The sequence below is a fragment of the Paramormyrops kingsleyae genome, chromosome 16 (assembly GCF_048594095.1).
Source record: "Paramormyrops kingsleyae isolate MSU_618 chromosome 16, PKINGS_0.4, whole genome shotgun sequence".
Classification (NCBI taxonomy): Eukaryota; Metazoa; Chordata; class Actinopteri; order Osteoglossiformes; family Mormyridae; genus Paramormyrops; species Paramormyrops kingsleyae.
The window spans coordinates 23,920,939-23,937,025 of record NC_132812.1 but is presented as its reverse complement, the minus strand read 5'-3'; the positions used below and the strand labels follow the sequence as shown (position 1 = coordinate 23,937,025).

The following is a 16,087-nucleotide window of genomic DNA, read 5'->3' as shown; positions in this document are numbered from 1 at the left end:
CTGAACAGGCCACACTGCCAGACCCTATTCAATAAGCTGTCATAAATCCTTATCTTTGCAGAGCTTGACATGAAATGTAATAATCAAAGCAGTGGTGGTGATATACACAATATGCACTCAGCCAAATACTATATCACCTCTCAGCATGGCAACCTGAATGGGATACCCATGCGGGATGGCCTCTTTTGGGACCGGGGAGCCGGGGGAGATTGCGGAAGGTTCTTCGTGAGCTGCATCGATGTTTACCTGAGTTCTGAGCTCCATCTTTCTGTCTGATGGGATGAACGCACAAGTGTCCGAGTGTGCAGCTGACGGGACTTAAGCTCAGATCTATCTGTGAACTCATTAACATCAGTTTAAAGCATATAAGAACGAAAGGACACCCTTCTGTTATACTGGTTGAAATTAACGCTGCATAAAAACAAATGTACATTTCATTTCGGCAGTCATAAGCATTCAGCAATAATATATTAATTTTAGTTCGGAGCAAAGACTTTATTTCACCTTAAGACCCTCGTGCATCCACATCCCCTGGGGCTGCCAGAGCACACTCACCTCCTGAGAAAACAAAGATCTTCGACTGTCCCGTCAGCCTGTGTATTTGCTTATTCTTGTGGTACAGGTGCTTTGTCCAAAACGCCATCCATCATCCTGTCAGCCTAATCGGGGGAGAAGCACATTCCTAATAACATTCCTGGAATTTTTTTGTATCTTATTCTTACTGATCGATTTCTCATGCTTCATGAACTTTTTTCAGCTTTTATTGTGTTTTTGTTCTTAATTCCTATTTGTCTTAGATTTGTCCGATTTCATGCACCACTTTGGTCTACCTCTGTTGTGTTAAATGTGCTCTGTAAATAAATTCTGATTGATTTAACTTTACTTGATATTAATTGTGCCACCAGCTCCACGGGCAGACTGTGGCCACCAAGAAAAATCTGGATTTCCTGTACACATTTATATCATTTGAACAATTTTCCATCCTCGACCGAAATAGCCATCACTAACAGCCATTTAAGGTGCACGACCTGTTGGCCAGTGTTTGTGGACATTTTCAGCCCTGATGCTTGAGGGTGGTGCTGGGGGGGGGGTCTGAATGGGCATGCAGAGAAGAAAACAGGTGCCACAGTCTACCCACATGTGGCAGGCAGCTATTGGATGGAAGTTGGAGTTTGATGGACCCCAAGCAGCTTTGTACATTCCTCAGCATGTCGTTCTTCCCCTCGTTCCACATCATTTTCTTTTCCATGGTTGTTTATTGAAAAAACAAACAATGCAGTGAGGAATTTCCCTTTAAGGGTGTCACAGGAAAACCTTCCAGGAGAAGTTCGTTTGCAATCTGTTTACTTTTGATCTGTTTTCGTCCTGACTTGGGTCTCCTTTGTGAGTCGCGCAGGATTTTTTTTAGGGGAAAGAGGAACGGATGCTGAGTTCATTGAGGCCTGCTCTTATGTAGCCACCCTTACCATATGAAATGACATGGCACTACAGGAAATGTATTTTCCACAATAACTGCAACAACAAAGCATGTAAAGGCGTTTGTGTTTCAGCCTGCATTGTCAGAGTGCGTGTCTGTTTTCTCTACATTTGGCAGGTTTTGTGTCTAGTCTGCGAACTCCAAAAGCTTTTTTGCTAACTCCATGCCATTAAACACAATGCTAATAATAACATTTGCCCTGCAAAGGCTTGGCATCTTTTCCAAGGTACATCCTCGCTCCCATCCTGCACTTCTTGGGTGGGGTCCAAGCTAACTGTGACCTTGCACTGGATGCGCGGTTATGAAAAACGAGTGGATCGTCATTTATCTAGTAATCAAATTTCATTTATTGAAGTACATTGTAAGCAACTTAGAGCAGAGTGACTGTTAATGAGTTGGGACCAAAATCCACAGTTAGCGTGTCCAGAGAACGACGCTTCTGTTTGTTCATGACATGAAAGACAAGTGACACCAGCTTCACAAACCTTGTGAATATTAACTTAGTTGTTGTTGCTGAGACAAATTGGGAATGTTGGGTATTCAAGAGGGGTTTGCTGAGTCCTGACTGGTATAGAACCTCACCTGTGTGGTCTGTAGGACTTGTAATCCTACCGTAATGAATAAGAAAAGAAACCTTTCTCAGACTAAAAGAGCCTGATAGAAAGACACACCCACACAGACCCAATTATTTTACACATATTCCCTTTCAAATCAGGATGAGAGCCTTCCTGACTATTTCATGAAATTAGACACAAGGGTAACTATAAGAAATGAAATGGAAGAACTATAGATTTCTGCTCCTGGAATGCAAAATTCACCATCAGAATCAGAAAGAAAGGAATGACAAAGGTGCTTTTATCACGATTAAAGAGAATAGTGTATTAAAAATGTGCTCTGTGGCACTATAAAGTGAATTTGAGAAGAAGGAACGAAAAGACAAAAGGGCCTGTAAGTAAGCAGCCTTATCTGGAGGGTGTCTTAATTACGTCTGCTAGATAAAAACACACCAATGGGAGAGAGGTAATTGTGTGGTAAACTTGGGTTCTATTAATTATTTACGAGTGAGGGAGCCTCTTCCTGGCAGGAGACCCTCAGAGAAGGCGGGTGGGTGGGGGGGGGGGGTTGCAGGCTGGAGTAAGGGGTTGGGGGACTGACTGGGGAGGGAAAGCAGCTCCCCCCACAACAATGGCAACAACACATAGCAGCTGACACTGAGCTCCTGAGCACCTGAGACTCCTCTCACGGCTCTGGCTAAAGTTCACCTAGACCCTGCGACACCATATTGTTCTGCTGGAATCTAATTAGTCACACATCAATGGGGATTAATGAGTTAGTATCATGCGCTGACACAGATCTGGAGCCCTCCCTTTGTGATAAGAGAGTATCTGAGAAGCGAACAGAAGCTCAAAGCCTGATATGTTCTACAGTTGTGGTTTGGATAGCGTGTGTGTGGAAGAGGCCGGCATGTTCCTCACAGCTGGGAACTCATGTATGGATCCTGCTGCATGATGGGATGCACCCGAGACTCGCACCTGTGGCCGCCGATCGGCCCCATGTCGCCCAGGCACCGGTAGCTCAGCTCCTCCAGTTACAGACGGAACTCCAGATTCTGTGGTGCTTTTGATCTCATTCCAGAGGCTAAAATATTAGGGGGTGGGGGGGAGCTCAAGGGAAGCCCTAGGGGGGCAGCAGGGGCAGAGGGCTGCCAATTTAATTAGACACTCAGGGGGGAGGACTTGATTCGCCTGTGCCCTCCTCCCCGTCATGGAGATGACAGATCTCTAGACAGTGTATAGCTGCCATGGTAGCAACCTGACATGATTGACTGCTGGCAGCTAAACCAGCCACCAATGGGTGCCAGAACTTTCTGGAATCCCTGTTGAATCAATCAACTGTTGTTGCTCATAATATGGCTTAATCTGTATTTGAAAGTGGTCTCTTTTTATTATGAATTATGCACAGAGTTGTACTTTTCATACTTTTGAGAAAAAGGACTAAGTGTGCCTTTCATCCCGCAAATAAGATCTGCGAAATTGTGTAATTAGCATACCTCATTTCTGCTGATATTTATTAGCCGATTAAGCCGAACGAACCCAAATTCTCGTTTCCAGTAGCCGGCTTGCTCACAGAATCCGGTGAACCGATTTACCGTCACGCGGCTCTCGCCTCAGTCGGATCTCAACGGCCATTTTTTCAGCATGGGATTATCACAATCTGTCCACTCATCGCGACCCTGGGCAATCAGCCCCGTGTCCTTGATTGCTGTGACATCATCGTCGCCATTACATGCTTGCTGGTAGTAGTTCCGTTACTGTCACCACAATGTCACCAAAACGCCCGACTTGGCGCTGAAATGTGCCGCTGACTGTACCGCCGACTCGCTCAGGTCTAAACAGATAATCCATGAAATCCACTAATCCATGAAAACAGCGATAACCAGTACGGGATGCTGTGATTTCTTTGATGTTCAATTTGTTCAGTATTGTATCAAAGAAATCTGTAGTTCTGCATAAATCCTTTCCAAACTACACATCATTTGCTATATCTGTTTTCCAGAACACACCGTTTCATCTGTAAGCTTATTTATACTTTACTCATCAAACTTTACGCATTCTGAACACCGGAGCTCTGTAAGATTGTAGACTGTATGGGTATTCCTAAGTGGCTCACTTTACACGGTTAGTGTCTTATGGTGAAGCAGCACCAGAAAAAAAGAAGCCAGTTTTCCAGTAGAGAATGCTGATTAATAATCTCCTGCATGGCTCTGGATTCTGATCAAGTGCTAATCTCCAGCCCAGGGCTCGGGGTGAGCTCTGGTAGGGGGGTGATTTTGGGCATTATAGGGAGATCACATGAACTCCTTTTAGTCTGTTAGAACTTTGATGGTAGGAAAACTGCCTGTCTGCACAATGGGACTCTAAATATAAAACTGTGTACACTTTTCATCAGTTGTATTGATATATGATATAAAGAAGCGCACCAAGATACAGATTTGGATTTGGATTAGAGACTTTGGAAGATGGATGGATGGATGGATGCTCAAATCCCTGGAGCAAAAATATATTCTACAGGGTAAAATGCATACATTTTAACTTATTGCATTTAAGGATGATTTGGATAAAAGCTTTTGGTAAAGACCAGCTTCTCTGAATATTCAAGATCTCTGAATTTTTAAAAATATATTGTTTGTATTTTTTATGCATTTTGACTAAGTATTCGAAGCAAATGACTATAAATACTGAAGTGGCTTAACATGTTTGAGTCATGCAATACCACCACTCGCCACAAGGTGGTAGCTTGTGCATTTCTATTGAGAGTATTTGAGGATATACGGTATCAAGCCAAGCGTCCATCTTTATTTATGGTTCCTAGAATTAGACTGACGTTGGTCTGTATTCAGAAGGCAAGTTACATCATGGAGGCCCCCAAGTGCAGGATACCAAATGTCACACATTATGGACAGCAGGAGGACATGGATCTAGAAAACAGTGCACTTTGGGAAAGTATGCTGTCCAAGAGATAGAACTGAGCTTGGATAATCTGTGTAGAAGACCTCAGTGGAACAAAGTGCGAGAGACCCGTGTGTTTAAACATCTGCACAGGGTACCGGAAAAGATGCGGTTTCTAGTGAAAAAAGGTTCTGAGTTCTGACAGGTCTACATGTTGTAATTCCCCATTATTCCACTAGGTGAAGCAATCCCCTCAATGGTCGCATTCCTTGCAGGTTATCTCAACAGCAAGTATTATTTCTGCAGATCAATACCGGGAAAGGACCAACCCCAGCCTTTGATTTCACAACGTCAGATTTGGTTCATCAATATTCTAAACATGGAGGCTCTTGGTTATGATAGAAGTGAATTCATTTAAAACCACATTAAGAGATTAAAAATTTCCTCTAGTATATCCAACCATCTTCCAAACAATTGTCTTTGGCAGCACTGTGTACACATTCGGGATTAATCTGGAAAGGATGCCAGTTCATTTTAGGGCAAACATATGCACACACCGAGTCATACTCATATTTAAAATATTGATAATTAAATATTAAAAACAAAGACTAAAAATGCATGCTCCATGTCCTGACTCCAACCATCTGATCACTGCCTCCACAGCTCCCAGCTGCCATTTGCTGAAGGACATGAAAAATCGTTGTGGGACATGTGTAGGTGTGAAAGCCAATCAGTAGCAAGCGAGCCCCACCCCAAACCTAAAAGACACATTGGAAGACTCATCTGATATTCCACTTTCCAGTACATTTGTTTATCTTTCTTAAGTTTTCTGTCTACATGACAGGAATATCTAATCAATCGCAGACTCCCCTGTATCCCTGGCAACAATCTCACCAAAAGGCAGAGAATTTCCCCACATGAATACAGCCTGAATCCAGATTATTTTGTATTGACTTGTAGCCTCTAAAATGTGATGCTACACACTATTGTAGTTAAAACTTAATAATTATTTTTTTTACCAGTTCACCACTAGAGAGCCTGTCCAACTGCATTTCAATAACCTCCTACGACTTTTTCTTGGAGTGTTATCTACTCTCATCAATTACTGACAAACTACTTTTTAAACAGAACAAAACATCCGAGTTCAGACATGGAAGTAAGTCAGTGGTAAACAAGCTTTTTTTCCATGCCTAACCTCAAACTACAAGGCTGTCCTTAATAGGGAATTAAAAGTGTGATTTCTGGATGAGAATCAAGGTAGCATTTCTGCAAAAGAAGCAGAAGTGAGTGAAGAGGGACTTTTGACCTATGACCTTTGTCATCTGTACCACCAGGACCAGTGTATTCTATGCATAAGTATTTAAATGTGGCATTTCCAGGAAACACTGCATAAAAGCAGAAAGCACTTAGCATGATTATTACAGCGTGTCACACTGCGGCTGCTAATGACAGAAAGGCGGCTTTGAACCTGCACATCATTCAGACCCTTCAGCGTGTCAGAACGGGAAGCGAGGCTCCATGCACACTTCATGCGATCACACAGTACGTACCATGGAACGTTTTAATCAGCAGTGCAACAAAGAATGAAAACCGTCACAAAAAAAATCACAGATACACAGATATATCTGGCACAGACTTCACATGATCCCTAAGGTCATATGGACTGGTGTGAAAATCCAAGAGTGGTTATGTAATGACTGATTCCTCATTGTAGTTCCGCATCCACCTCAAGGTGGAGCCACTGAGCCAGTTACGACTCCTTTGTTTTTTTGAGATTCAGTGATTCCAGGTCTGAATATTATATTAATACACAAGGTTAGAAGGATTTTTTTTAAATTTCAAATGCAAATATAGACACTTCATGGACATCTCTGGGCTGACATAATTAAGACAGATCTCTCAAGAAGTTTATTCCAATTCAATGAACAGGGATTAAAATAAGCCACTGAAACATGGCAGCTAATCACAGCTCTGTTCATGTCTGTGTAATAATCAGATCCAATCATCTATAAATTATCTCCATGAGCAGCATATTTCCAAGACCATAAAATATGGCGCCACCTGCTGGTCAAGCGGTTCTCTCTGGTGGAGTAGCCACTGAGGAAGGTGTGATGAGCTGACAGCTGAGTGGATAAAGGTCAGAGGTTAAGGCTTGGGGTTTAACGCCTGGGCCTTCCGGTGTTCTTGGACGCAGCGAGGAGTGCAGAAGGAGAAATCCAGGTACTGGAAAGGGACCTTCCCCATCAGAGATTCACCACACTGCCAGCAGCGCCTGCCGCATAGGAAAAGCACCGTCAGAGGGCGGAGAGGGAGCAGGGAGAGACCAATCATAAAGCAGGGGGAGGTGGGAGAAACCATTCAGGGAACGGGGAGCGAGAAAGATGAAAAGAAACCGGCTAGAAAGTAGAGAGCAAGCAGGGAGGGACCAGTCAGATAAGCCGGGGGAGGCGCTGGAAACCACTCCGGGAAAAGGAGAGATGAAGCTGAATAATGAGATGAGGATGAAAATGAAGATAGATTTTTTTTTAAAAAAAAGGAAGACGAATGAAGAAAGAAGGAGCAGGATTCGGGGCCGCCTTACCGGATAGTGGAGAAACTGCTCCCCATCGTGGCCATCTGCTGCTGCAGCCTCTTCTCTGCCGCGAGGGCCCTCTGCATCATGGAGAGAGAGGTCAAAGGTCAGGCTGGGGGGAGGGCACTAGCTGGCCCACCCAGGCACGGCCGGTTCCCCCGTAACGCTACCTTCTCCCGGTCACTCAGCGCCGCAAACCTCCTCTTCTCCTCCTGCTCTGCCTCCTCCCTCCTCTTCTCCTCCTTCTGGTCCTTCTCGCGTTGCTTCCTCGCTGCCTTCTGCGCCCGCTTCTTCTCAGCCTTCTTCGTCTCGATCTCCGCCGTCAGCGGCCCTGGGATCTTGGATAGACGCACACGCCAATCGCATCCGCTATCGGCCACGTGTGCTTCCGGCGTGACCCCAGCGACGGCCTACCTGCGCCTTGTCGTAGTCGTACTTGTCGGGGTTCTCCGCCATGTACTTGCGAAACGCGTTTCGGGTGTCCTTCTCAGGTGCCACATTGTATGGTGTCCGTCCCTTTATGTCTCTGTGTGAAAAGGAGACAGTAAAGGACAGGATGTAGGGCACACGCACGCACGCGCACACGCGCACACACACACACATACGTGCATCAGCATAGCTGCATGTCTCTTTGACTGAGGAAGGAAACCAGAGTACCACACAACACACCCAGGACTGGGATTCAAACCAGCAACCCTGAACGTGTGAGGCGTTATTCCTAAGCACTGCAGACCTAAAAAAAAAAAATCATCCAGGGACACGATCCCAGATCAGCATGACCTCGGTAACGTCAGAGATCGCCGACAGTGATTCACGTTGTCCGAGTACAGATGAAGTCAGAAGATAGATGGGAGGGGGGGGCGACCCTGACTCGAGCCCACAGGATGGTCTTACAGATCCGCTGTCGGCCTCGACCCGCCAACCATCCGGCGTTCCGTTTCCCGGGAGCTGAAGCAGATGGCCGCTGACATGGCGTGCTAATCGCACAGTGACTTTCAGAGCCGTATATCTCCTACCATTAGCTGGGGAAGCCAGGTGGCTGCCAAAAGTCCCTAGCAAGCTTTACAGCTATAAAAATTACCTTTATATTTCTCTATCGGGAGGAGGGGGGGTACCTGCACGCTGGGTCACTGCCGGCATCCATCAGCAGCTTGATCGCCCCCCTCTGGCCGGCCGCAGAGGCCACGTGCAGCAGCGTGAACCCAGTGTCGTCAATCTCCATGTTGAGGAATGCGGGCTGGACTGGGATGAGAGCACCCCCTACTGGAGACAAGCCTTTCGGCAGCCAGCGGTCATCCTGCTCCTGGCCGCTCCCACGTGTGGGCTGCAGGAGGCGCCGCAGGGTGTCCAGGTCCCCCACCTTACAGGCCGTGAAGAGGGTGTCCCTCAGGCTGTATTCCCAGCTCCCCTGCAGCCCACCTCGTGCGTCTACGGTGGGCAACAGAGAGCAAGGGCACAGCCATTAATCCAAACTTTAGATCAAGGTTTCTCAACCCAGTCCTCGGGGACCACCAGACGGTCCACGTTTTTGCTCTCTCCCAATTGGCAGGGAGCATCTCTGGCTCACAACTCCAAGGTTGCAGATTCAAATCCAAACCTGTTCATTCTGTCCATAATCTCTGGGTTTCCTCCAGATATTTGAACATCTTTTTGGACCCATGTATAAGTTGCCCTTGGTGCATGTGTCAGTGGATGTTTTGTCCTTGTGGAAGCAGGCTAATGGCCTGTAAACATGCCCCCAGGTCACAGAGGGGATGTCCGGTTAACCTGACAATCTGTTGAAAAATGCATGCATTACCTACTGGCCACCTATTAGCAGACAGGCTAATGGCTCACCTTCCTCTACGGGCTGTGCCTTCTTGGTCCTCCTGGGCCTCCTCCTGCACGCCTCCACCTCGCCCGCCTCCTGGCTGTCAGCGTGGTCCTGAACACAATCCTCACGCTGCCCCTCAGGCTCCCCGCTCCCCAAATCTGGACACAGAATCATTCATTGGGCAGGACATTCAATGCCCTAGATCAGTGCTTCCCAATCTGGTCCTAGGGGACCCCAGGACAGGCAATGTTTTTGCTCCTACCAGGAGCTGGAAGGGAGCAAAAATGTATACTGTCTGGCAGGGAGCTGGGAGGGAGCAAAATCATGGACTGTCTGGTGGTTCCCGAGGACAGGATTAGGAGACAATGATCTAGATAAAGAAAATCAATTATATTTCTTAATACTTCTTAAGACTTTTTAAAATCTCTTTAGTGTGCCACTGAAATGTATAAAAATGCACAAATTGGTTTATGCTTAAGAAGCTCGTTGGATGTAAAACGCTGAAAAGTTAAATAAAACTGATCTCGAATTAAAGCCGACAGAAGGGGGCGCCCTGCTGTGCCCCAGCTCAGTCACCTAGCCCCTGGGGTTTGTGAGTCTCCTTTTTCCTCCTCCGACGCCTCCTGCAGGGGTACATCTCGCTCTCCCTGAGGTCCAGGGTCCCCAGGGTCTCCTCCACCATCTCTAGAGCCACCTCAGAGCTCCCCTCTCCCGAGGTGTCCTCCTCGTCCGTCACTGGGGGCGCTGTAAGACACCCGGGGCGTTACAAGGCGAGTAATTCTGGTAGAGTGAGAGACCGGTGTGTAAATACAGCGATCAATATTCACATTCTGCACACTTCCAGAAAAAATGTACAGAATTGTGCCGAGAGTGTTATGCAATCCTGGGAAACATATAGGAATTCACAGAGTGCAGAGCATGTGAAACCAGCACCAAGATGCCTGGGGGGCTGACCTGCGACCTGTATCTCCAGATCTGTCTGAGGGACTGGTCTGGGGGTCTTCTTCACCTTCTTCTGAGGACTGAATATGGTGGAGACTTTAGTGTCTTTCCCTGTGTCAGAAAACAACATGTCATAAGAGAGGGCTTCAAGTGGCTCGCCAAGTTCCGTTATTGTCTATGGCAGAATTTTGCGACCCAGTCCTCGGGGACCCCCAGACCGTCTGCTCCCAGCACAACTGAAATAAACAATCAAGCAAGGAGATCCCTCCGCATGCCCTAGTTTGAGAACCACGGAGCTAAGCTAAACTGCCTCCTAGTGGCAGCTGAGAGCTGGGAGGGAGCAAAAATGTGGACTGTCTGGCAGGGAGCTGGGAGGGAGCAAAAATGTGGACTGTCTGGCAGGGAGCTGGGAGGGAGCAAAAATGTGGACTGTCTGGCAGTGAGCTGGGAGGGAGCAAAAATGTGGACTGTCTGGCAGGGAGCTGGGAGGGAGCAAAAATGTGGACTGTCTGGCAGGGAGCTGGGAGGGAGCAAAAATGTGGACTGTCTGGCAGGGAGCTGGGAGGGAGCAAAAATGTGGACTGTCTGGCAGGGAGCTGGGAGGGAGCAAAAATGTGGACTGTCTGGGGGTCCCCGAGGGCCAAATTGGGAAACACTGCTCTATAGGGAGCTGAGTGTTGACATGTAACCTCGCGTCACGCTACACTGAGCGACATATTCCACTCAGACTTTCCATTTTGACACCACACTCAAAGTTTGACGTAACACACACCACTGCACCAGATTCAGCCGCCGACCTCTCTGATGCGCAGCCAATGAGAGAACAGCTGCATGTGAGGTGAGCCGAAGTGACACAACAGCATAGAATGGGAAAGATGGCTTGTGTGGAACAGCTTCTTGAGCCTTATGACAGAACTTTAAAATCAGACCACAATCTAGGAATACAGGCGGCAGCTTGGCTGGGTGCCAGGTTTGTAAATTGCTAGAGTGTTTGAAATGGGAGATTATCATGATGTTTGCTACATCGCTGTTTAGCAGCAGTGAGAGACCACATCTACCGCTCCTAATGTTGCAGTTATTACACATAAAAATGTAAAAATTAATTCTTAATAATTATTAATACAATAACCAAAAGGTTAGAGGTGAGCGCTTGGTTTAGTGGCATGTCTCAGTAACGCCTCTCATGTACGAGAGCAGAGCAGTGACACCAACATGGAAATTTTGATACAAATATTGGAAATATTTTTTCATAACATTGAAATTGATAACCAGCTAAACTCTTCCAGGGGAGAAGCTTTTAAATTAATAAAAAAAAATTAATTAAAACCGTCTCAAGGGCCAATATTTGAGATCTCTTCTTAGTATAGTATAGTATAGTATAGTATAGATCTCTTCTTAGTATAGTTGCCAAGTTTAAATATTGGTCATCAGTGCTGCCCAAGATCATCGTTCGTCTCTACCTTAAGACCGTTGGGCCAGAGGAGCATGCAGCCTTACCGTAGATGTGCAGCGTGGAAAGGCAGTCATGCACCCGCCTGATCTCGCAGAAGGTGGCCCGACGGGTAGCAAACGGAACCGTGCGGACACGAGGGTCGCTCTTGTCCAGGGGGGCCTGACGACCTCCAAAGAACATCGTCCTGCTGTAGCTGGGAACGCGCAGGAAGATGACACTGGCCTCGCGGAGATGCTCGGACCAGCCCTCTAGTAGGTCCTGCACATCCTGGGAAGCGGAGGTCACAAAGGTCAAAGGTTAAACGGGACATCCTGTCATGAAAGCCCAGTGCTAACATCATGCAGTCAAATGAAACTAACATTTTCCCATAATAAGATGGCTGGCTGCTCTCTCTCAAGCAATAGGACTTGACCAGTGGATAGTTCAACATCTCCTGAACTGCATGGACAGTGGTCTGTGTGGGACAGTTCCAAGATTATTTCTACCTTCACGAGCGCAGCCTCATTGTACCGCCGCAGAGCCGCGCCAGCCGACCTGGGCGCGTGGCTGTGGTTCTGAGAATCCCGCAGCCCCTGGGCCGTGCCCCGCTTGGCTCGAACCGTGTACCGGTGGAAGGTCTTGTGCTGCAGGATCTCCTTCCTTTACCAGAGGATAGCAAGCGTGAGGGCTCGCACACGAGATAAGGGAAGATGAACACCGACAGGCTTAACTCACCCTTGAAAAACGGCCCCAGCAAAGTGCCCCCCTCCCGTCATGAGAATGACCCAGACTGACTTGCAGCTGATGTTCAGAAGGGAGGCTGTGAGGTCTACCTCGCTCGAGTCCGTCTGGAACACAAAGGCCAGAGCTGACCCTCCATATGCCCTAAACCAGGGGTGGCCAATCTTACCCGCAAAGGGCCGGTGTATAGGCAGGTTTTTGGGATAACCTGTAGGTCAGCTGTTCAAACCCAGGTGTGAGGACTCTTCAGCCAATCAGTCCTCTAATTAGTAATTTGATTATGGAGTTGCAGCGAAAACCCTCATACACACCGGCCCTTTGCGGATAAGATTGGCCACCCCTGCCCTAATCGAAGCCCCCCAGGACCCACTGGAAACGCACCTTTTTGCTGCACAGCACGCAGCGAAACACCGACAGATACTGTCCGTGCAAGTTCCGGAAAAGCGCCTTGCAGGCCAGGCGGCCACAGCGGGCCTCAGTCTCGGATGGGCTCTCTGCCTCCGCCGGGGCTGAGTCCTCGTCGCCACGGAGACCCCAGTCACTGTCAGAAGCATCTTCCTCAGAGTCTGAGCCAGAGATGCTGGACACATCGCCTGTGGGGACAGCAGAGGTAGACACTGGGAAGCCGCCTGCCAGCAGCCAATGGGGTGGCCGTCCCAGATAGAGCTACTGCGTAACTATACTGCCCCTCATGGGCCCCCCCCGTCCTGTCCCTCACCTGTCCCCGTCTTCCTCTCAAAGTCCTCCACTGTGACGGGGCTGCGGCCCGCCAGTCTCTGTCTCAGGTTAAAACGGTGCCAGTCCAGCTTATAGTGCTCCGTCTGCCAATCAGAACACAAACCTTCACAGTGAAACACAATCTCCGTAGTACCTTCGTCAAAAAAGCAACTACAGCTATGCAGTGGAATGCATTACCTAATATTTTATCACAAATAATCACAAAGTAGGAAACAACTTAATAAAAACAAATGCACCCTTCAAACAAGGCAGGTACTCAACTGAACAGCTTCCGTCAAAATATCCTGCTTCATACACAGAGTACAACTGCAACTATCACTTTGCACAAAGATTTGAGAACATATAAATATATAACAATATTGCTTCTGGATATTTTGCGGCTTGCCGTAAGCCATCCCGGTGCAGACCCTCACCTGTTCCTCCCGACTGTCAAAGGGACACTGACAAGCAGAGCAGAACATTTTGTCGGACACCTCTCCATGAGGGCTTCTGTCTAAGGAGCTTACCCCTGCTGAGTGAGACAAAATTTATAAACAGGTTACTGTGACCGCTGCTAATGGAGTCCTGCTTCAAGAGACATCTAACATTTCCCATGGCACAGCAGGAGCGGAAATGTGAAAAGGCGTAAAAGAAAGCGGCGATTGGGATCAGCTCCAAGTAGCCCAACTCGCACCTTGCCGGTGAGACCCCGTTCCGGTGGGCAGAGGGGTAACGACCTGAACTGTCGTCACCTCCTCCAAACCCTGAAGGAGAGTCGTGTCCTGAAAGCAGTCAAACACAGAGCGGTGCTCTGGAAGTGCCGTCATTGTGTAGATCGACGCACCTTAGAAAACAGAAAAATACAAACCACAAGGCTGGATATTACGGCATCGCTTTTCGCCTCGGCGTGCTGCCGTTACTGTGATTTTCAGCAATTAGACCAGGGGTACACAACCTTTTTTTTAAAGTGAGAGCTACTTTTACATAGAAAATTCCCCAACGAGCTACAGAATGGTGACGATATTCAGCTCTGGAAAAAATTAAGAGACCACAGAATTTTTTTTCAATTTCACAATTTATAGGTATGCTTCTGGGTAAAATATAGATTTTTTTTGTAAACTCCTCTTACTGATACAGGTCTTCTTCCTTGCCTTATGGGTCTTCAGTCCCGCTTCTAGAAGCCTGTTATGAACTGTCCTAGCAGTGCACTTAACACCACTTAATGTTTCTCATTCTTTTTGAAGGTCACTTGAGGTCATCCTCCAATTAATGAGGCACAATTGGATAAGCTGACAGTCATACCCTCACCTATGGTCATCAGCTATGGGTAATGACCGAAAGAACGAGATCACGAATACAAGCGGCCGAAATGAGGTTTCTCCGCAGGGTGTCTGGGCTCTCCCTTAGAGATAGGGTGAGAAGTTCGGATATCCGGGAGGGCCTCAGAGTAGAACCGCTGCTTCTTCACGTCGAAAGGAGCCAGTTGAGGTCGTTTGGACATCTGGTGCGGATGCCTCCTGGGCGGCTACCCGGAGAGGTTTTCCGTGCATGTCCTACAGGGAGGAGGCCCCGGGGCAGACCCAGGACTCGCTGGAGGGATTATATCTCTCGGCTAGCCTGGGAACGCCTCGGTGTCCTCCCCGAGGAGCTGGTAGAGGTAGCTGGGGAGAGGGAGGTCTGGGTGTCTCTCCTGAAGCTGCTACCCCCGCGACCCGAACCCCGGACAAGCGGTAGATAATGGATGGATGGATGGACAGTCATCTCTGGCTGACAGTCATCTCTACCCTCTACCTGGCTGGTTTCTGGTCGTTCCCAGTGTCTCCTGCTTCGTTTTGTTCATGCGTACTGATGTCATAGAAACTTTGAGCCTGGAAGGAACCTGCTGCCCAGTGTAGCGTTCTGTCAGCAGAACCAGGATTAAATCAGGATTTAACAATGCAGATTCTTAAAAATATGGAGTGGTCTCTTAATCTTTTCCAAAGCTGTATTTTGCCCCGACAGAGGGGGCGGAGGTCCCCTTGGAACATTTTGCCGATCGCGATCGACCGGCTGGCCACCAATGAAATACTGAATTATCCATTAACCATCTCGAGATCGACCAGTCGATCGCGATCAACGGGTTATGCAGTTAGGCTTAAAACTTTCATTATTGTCTTATAACAACTACAAAGAGCATGACTGAAAGTATGGATTCCAAAGTGCTCTAATCAGCATAAATTAATGCCACGTGTATGCCACCTAGTTAGCTAAGATAGCTTCTCAAGGATAAAGCCGTCTATATTTTTGTTGTGATGTAGTTACATTGTCAACAATAATGACTGTTTGCTATCAAATTAAACTCAAAAGAACGTATCGGAAATAGTCAAACCCATGCTTCAACACCACTATACCCATAATCATGGCAATCAGATGAATTTACTATGTTGCTGCCTAGCACGACAAAGCCAAAATAAGTATAGCTTTTAAAACGTTTTGTCAAAGAACAGTAAGCACAACCCTGCCATATTGCACTTACTGTGTTCCAGTTGAAGTAAATTCTTCGCCTTCAGAAAAATGAGCATGAGAACGCTGATCCGCTACGGAAGCCTGCAGTACTCATAAAGCGTTGCAGTATTTGGCGCAAAATCATATACAAAAAAATCTATTTTTAAACACATCTTCCGACTAGTCTCCTATCAGAACTATTATAAATTGTTATAATTTGATGTCTTCTTGACATAAATATAAAATCGGCATAACACATTTATTCATTCCTATTCTTGTGCCATCAGCCCTTTGTAAAATAAATTATTTTAAATCGATTATTTTATATCTACAATTATTTATGTATTTTGTGATATATATCTAATTTACTTCTTTTAAAAGAGCTTCTTCTCATACTAATTATATCTGTAGTTTTATTTAATAGTTATATATTTTGCTATTTGCTGTATGGTATCTGTTA

The 16,087-nt window shown here is 46.9% G+C and overlaps 1 protein-coding gene across 2 annotated transcripts; it reads right to left on the bottom strand.

Moving 5' to 3' along the window:
• Positions 1 to 6,473: 6,473 nt before the first annotated feature.
• Positions 6,474 to 15,738, bottom strand: ankzf1 (ankyrin repeat and zinc finger peptidyl tRNA hydrolase 1). Of its 2 annotated transcripts, none has more exons than XM_023839929.2 (16): positions 15,659 to 15,738; positions 13,838 to 13,987; positions 13,578 to 13,675; positions 13,145 to 13,247; positions 12,808 to 13,019; positions 12,421 to 12,533; positions 12,192 to 12,345; positions 11,751 to 11,973; positions 10,266 to 10,364; positions 9,888 to 10,055; positions 9,335 to 9,469; positions 8,614 to 8,926; positions 7,913 to 8,024; positions 7,669 to 7,836; positions 7,508 to 7,578; positions 6,474 to 7,198 (listed from the first exon to the last, which is right to left on the bottom strand). In XM_023839929.2, exons 1-16 carry the CDS (start codon positions 15,702 to 15,704, stop codon positions 7,072 to 7,074), a joined length of 2,292 nt encoding a protein of 763 aa, XP_023695697.2. In that variant the 5' UTR covers positions 15,705 to 15,738; the 3' UTR covers positions 6,474 to 7,071. The 2 variants fall into 2 exon arrangements, with proteins under 2 accessions (XP_023695697.2, XP_023695698.2); XM_023839930.2 differs by having other exon boundaries at positions 13,578 to 13,672.
• Between the last annotated feature and the right edge of the window lie 349 nt (positions 15,739 to 16,087).

Coding starts and splice junctions, on each gene's coding strand:
- ankzf1 (XM_023839929.2), bottom strand. CDS start 15,704: ATGCTCATTTTTCTGAAGGCGAAGAATTTACTTCAACTGGAACACA. Junction 11,974..12,191: donor ATGAGGCTGCGCTCGTGAAG/GTAGAAATAATC, acceptor TCCGCTTCCCAG/GATGTGCAGGACCTACTAGA. Junction 8,025..8,613: donor GGCAGTGACCCAGCGTGCAG/GTACCCCCCCTC, acceptor CTTTTCACACAG/AGACATAAAGGGACGGACAC.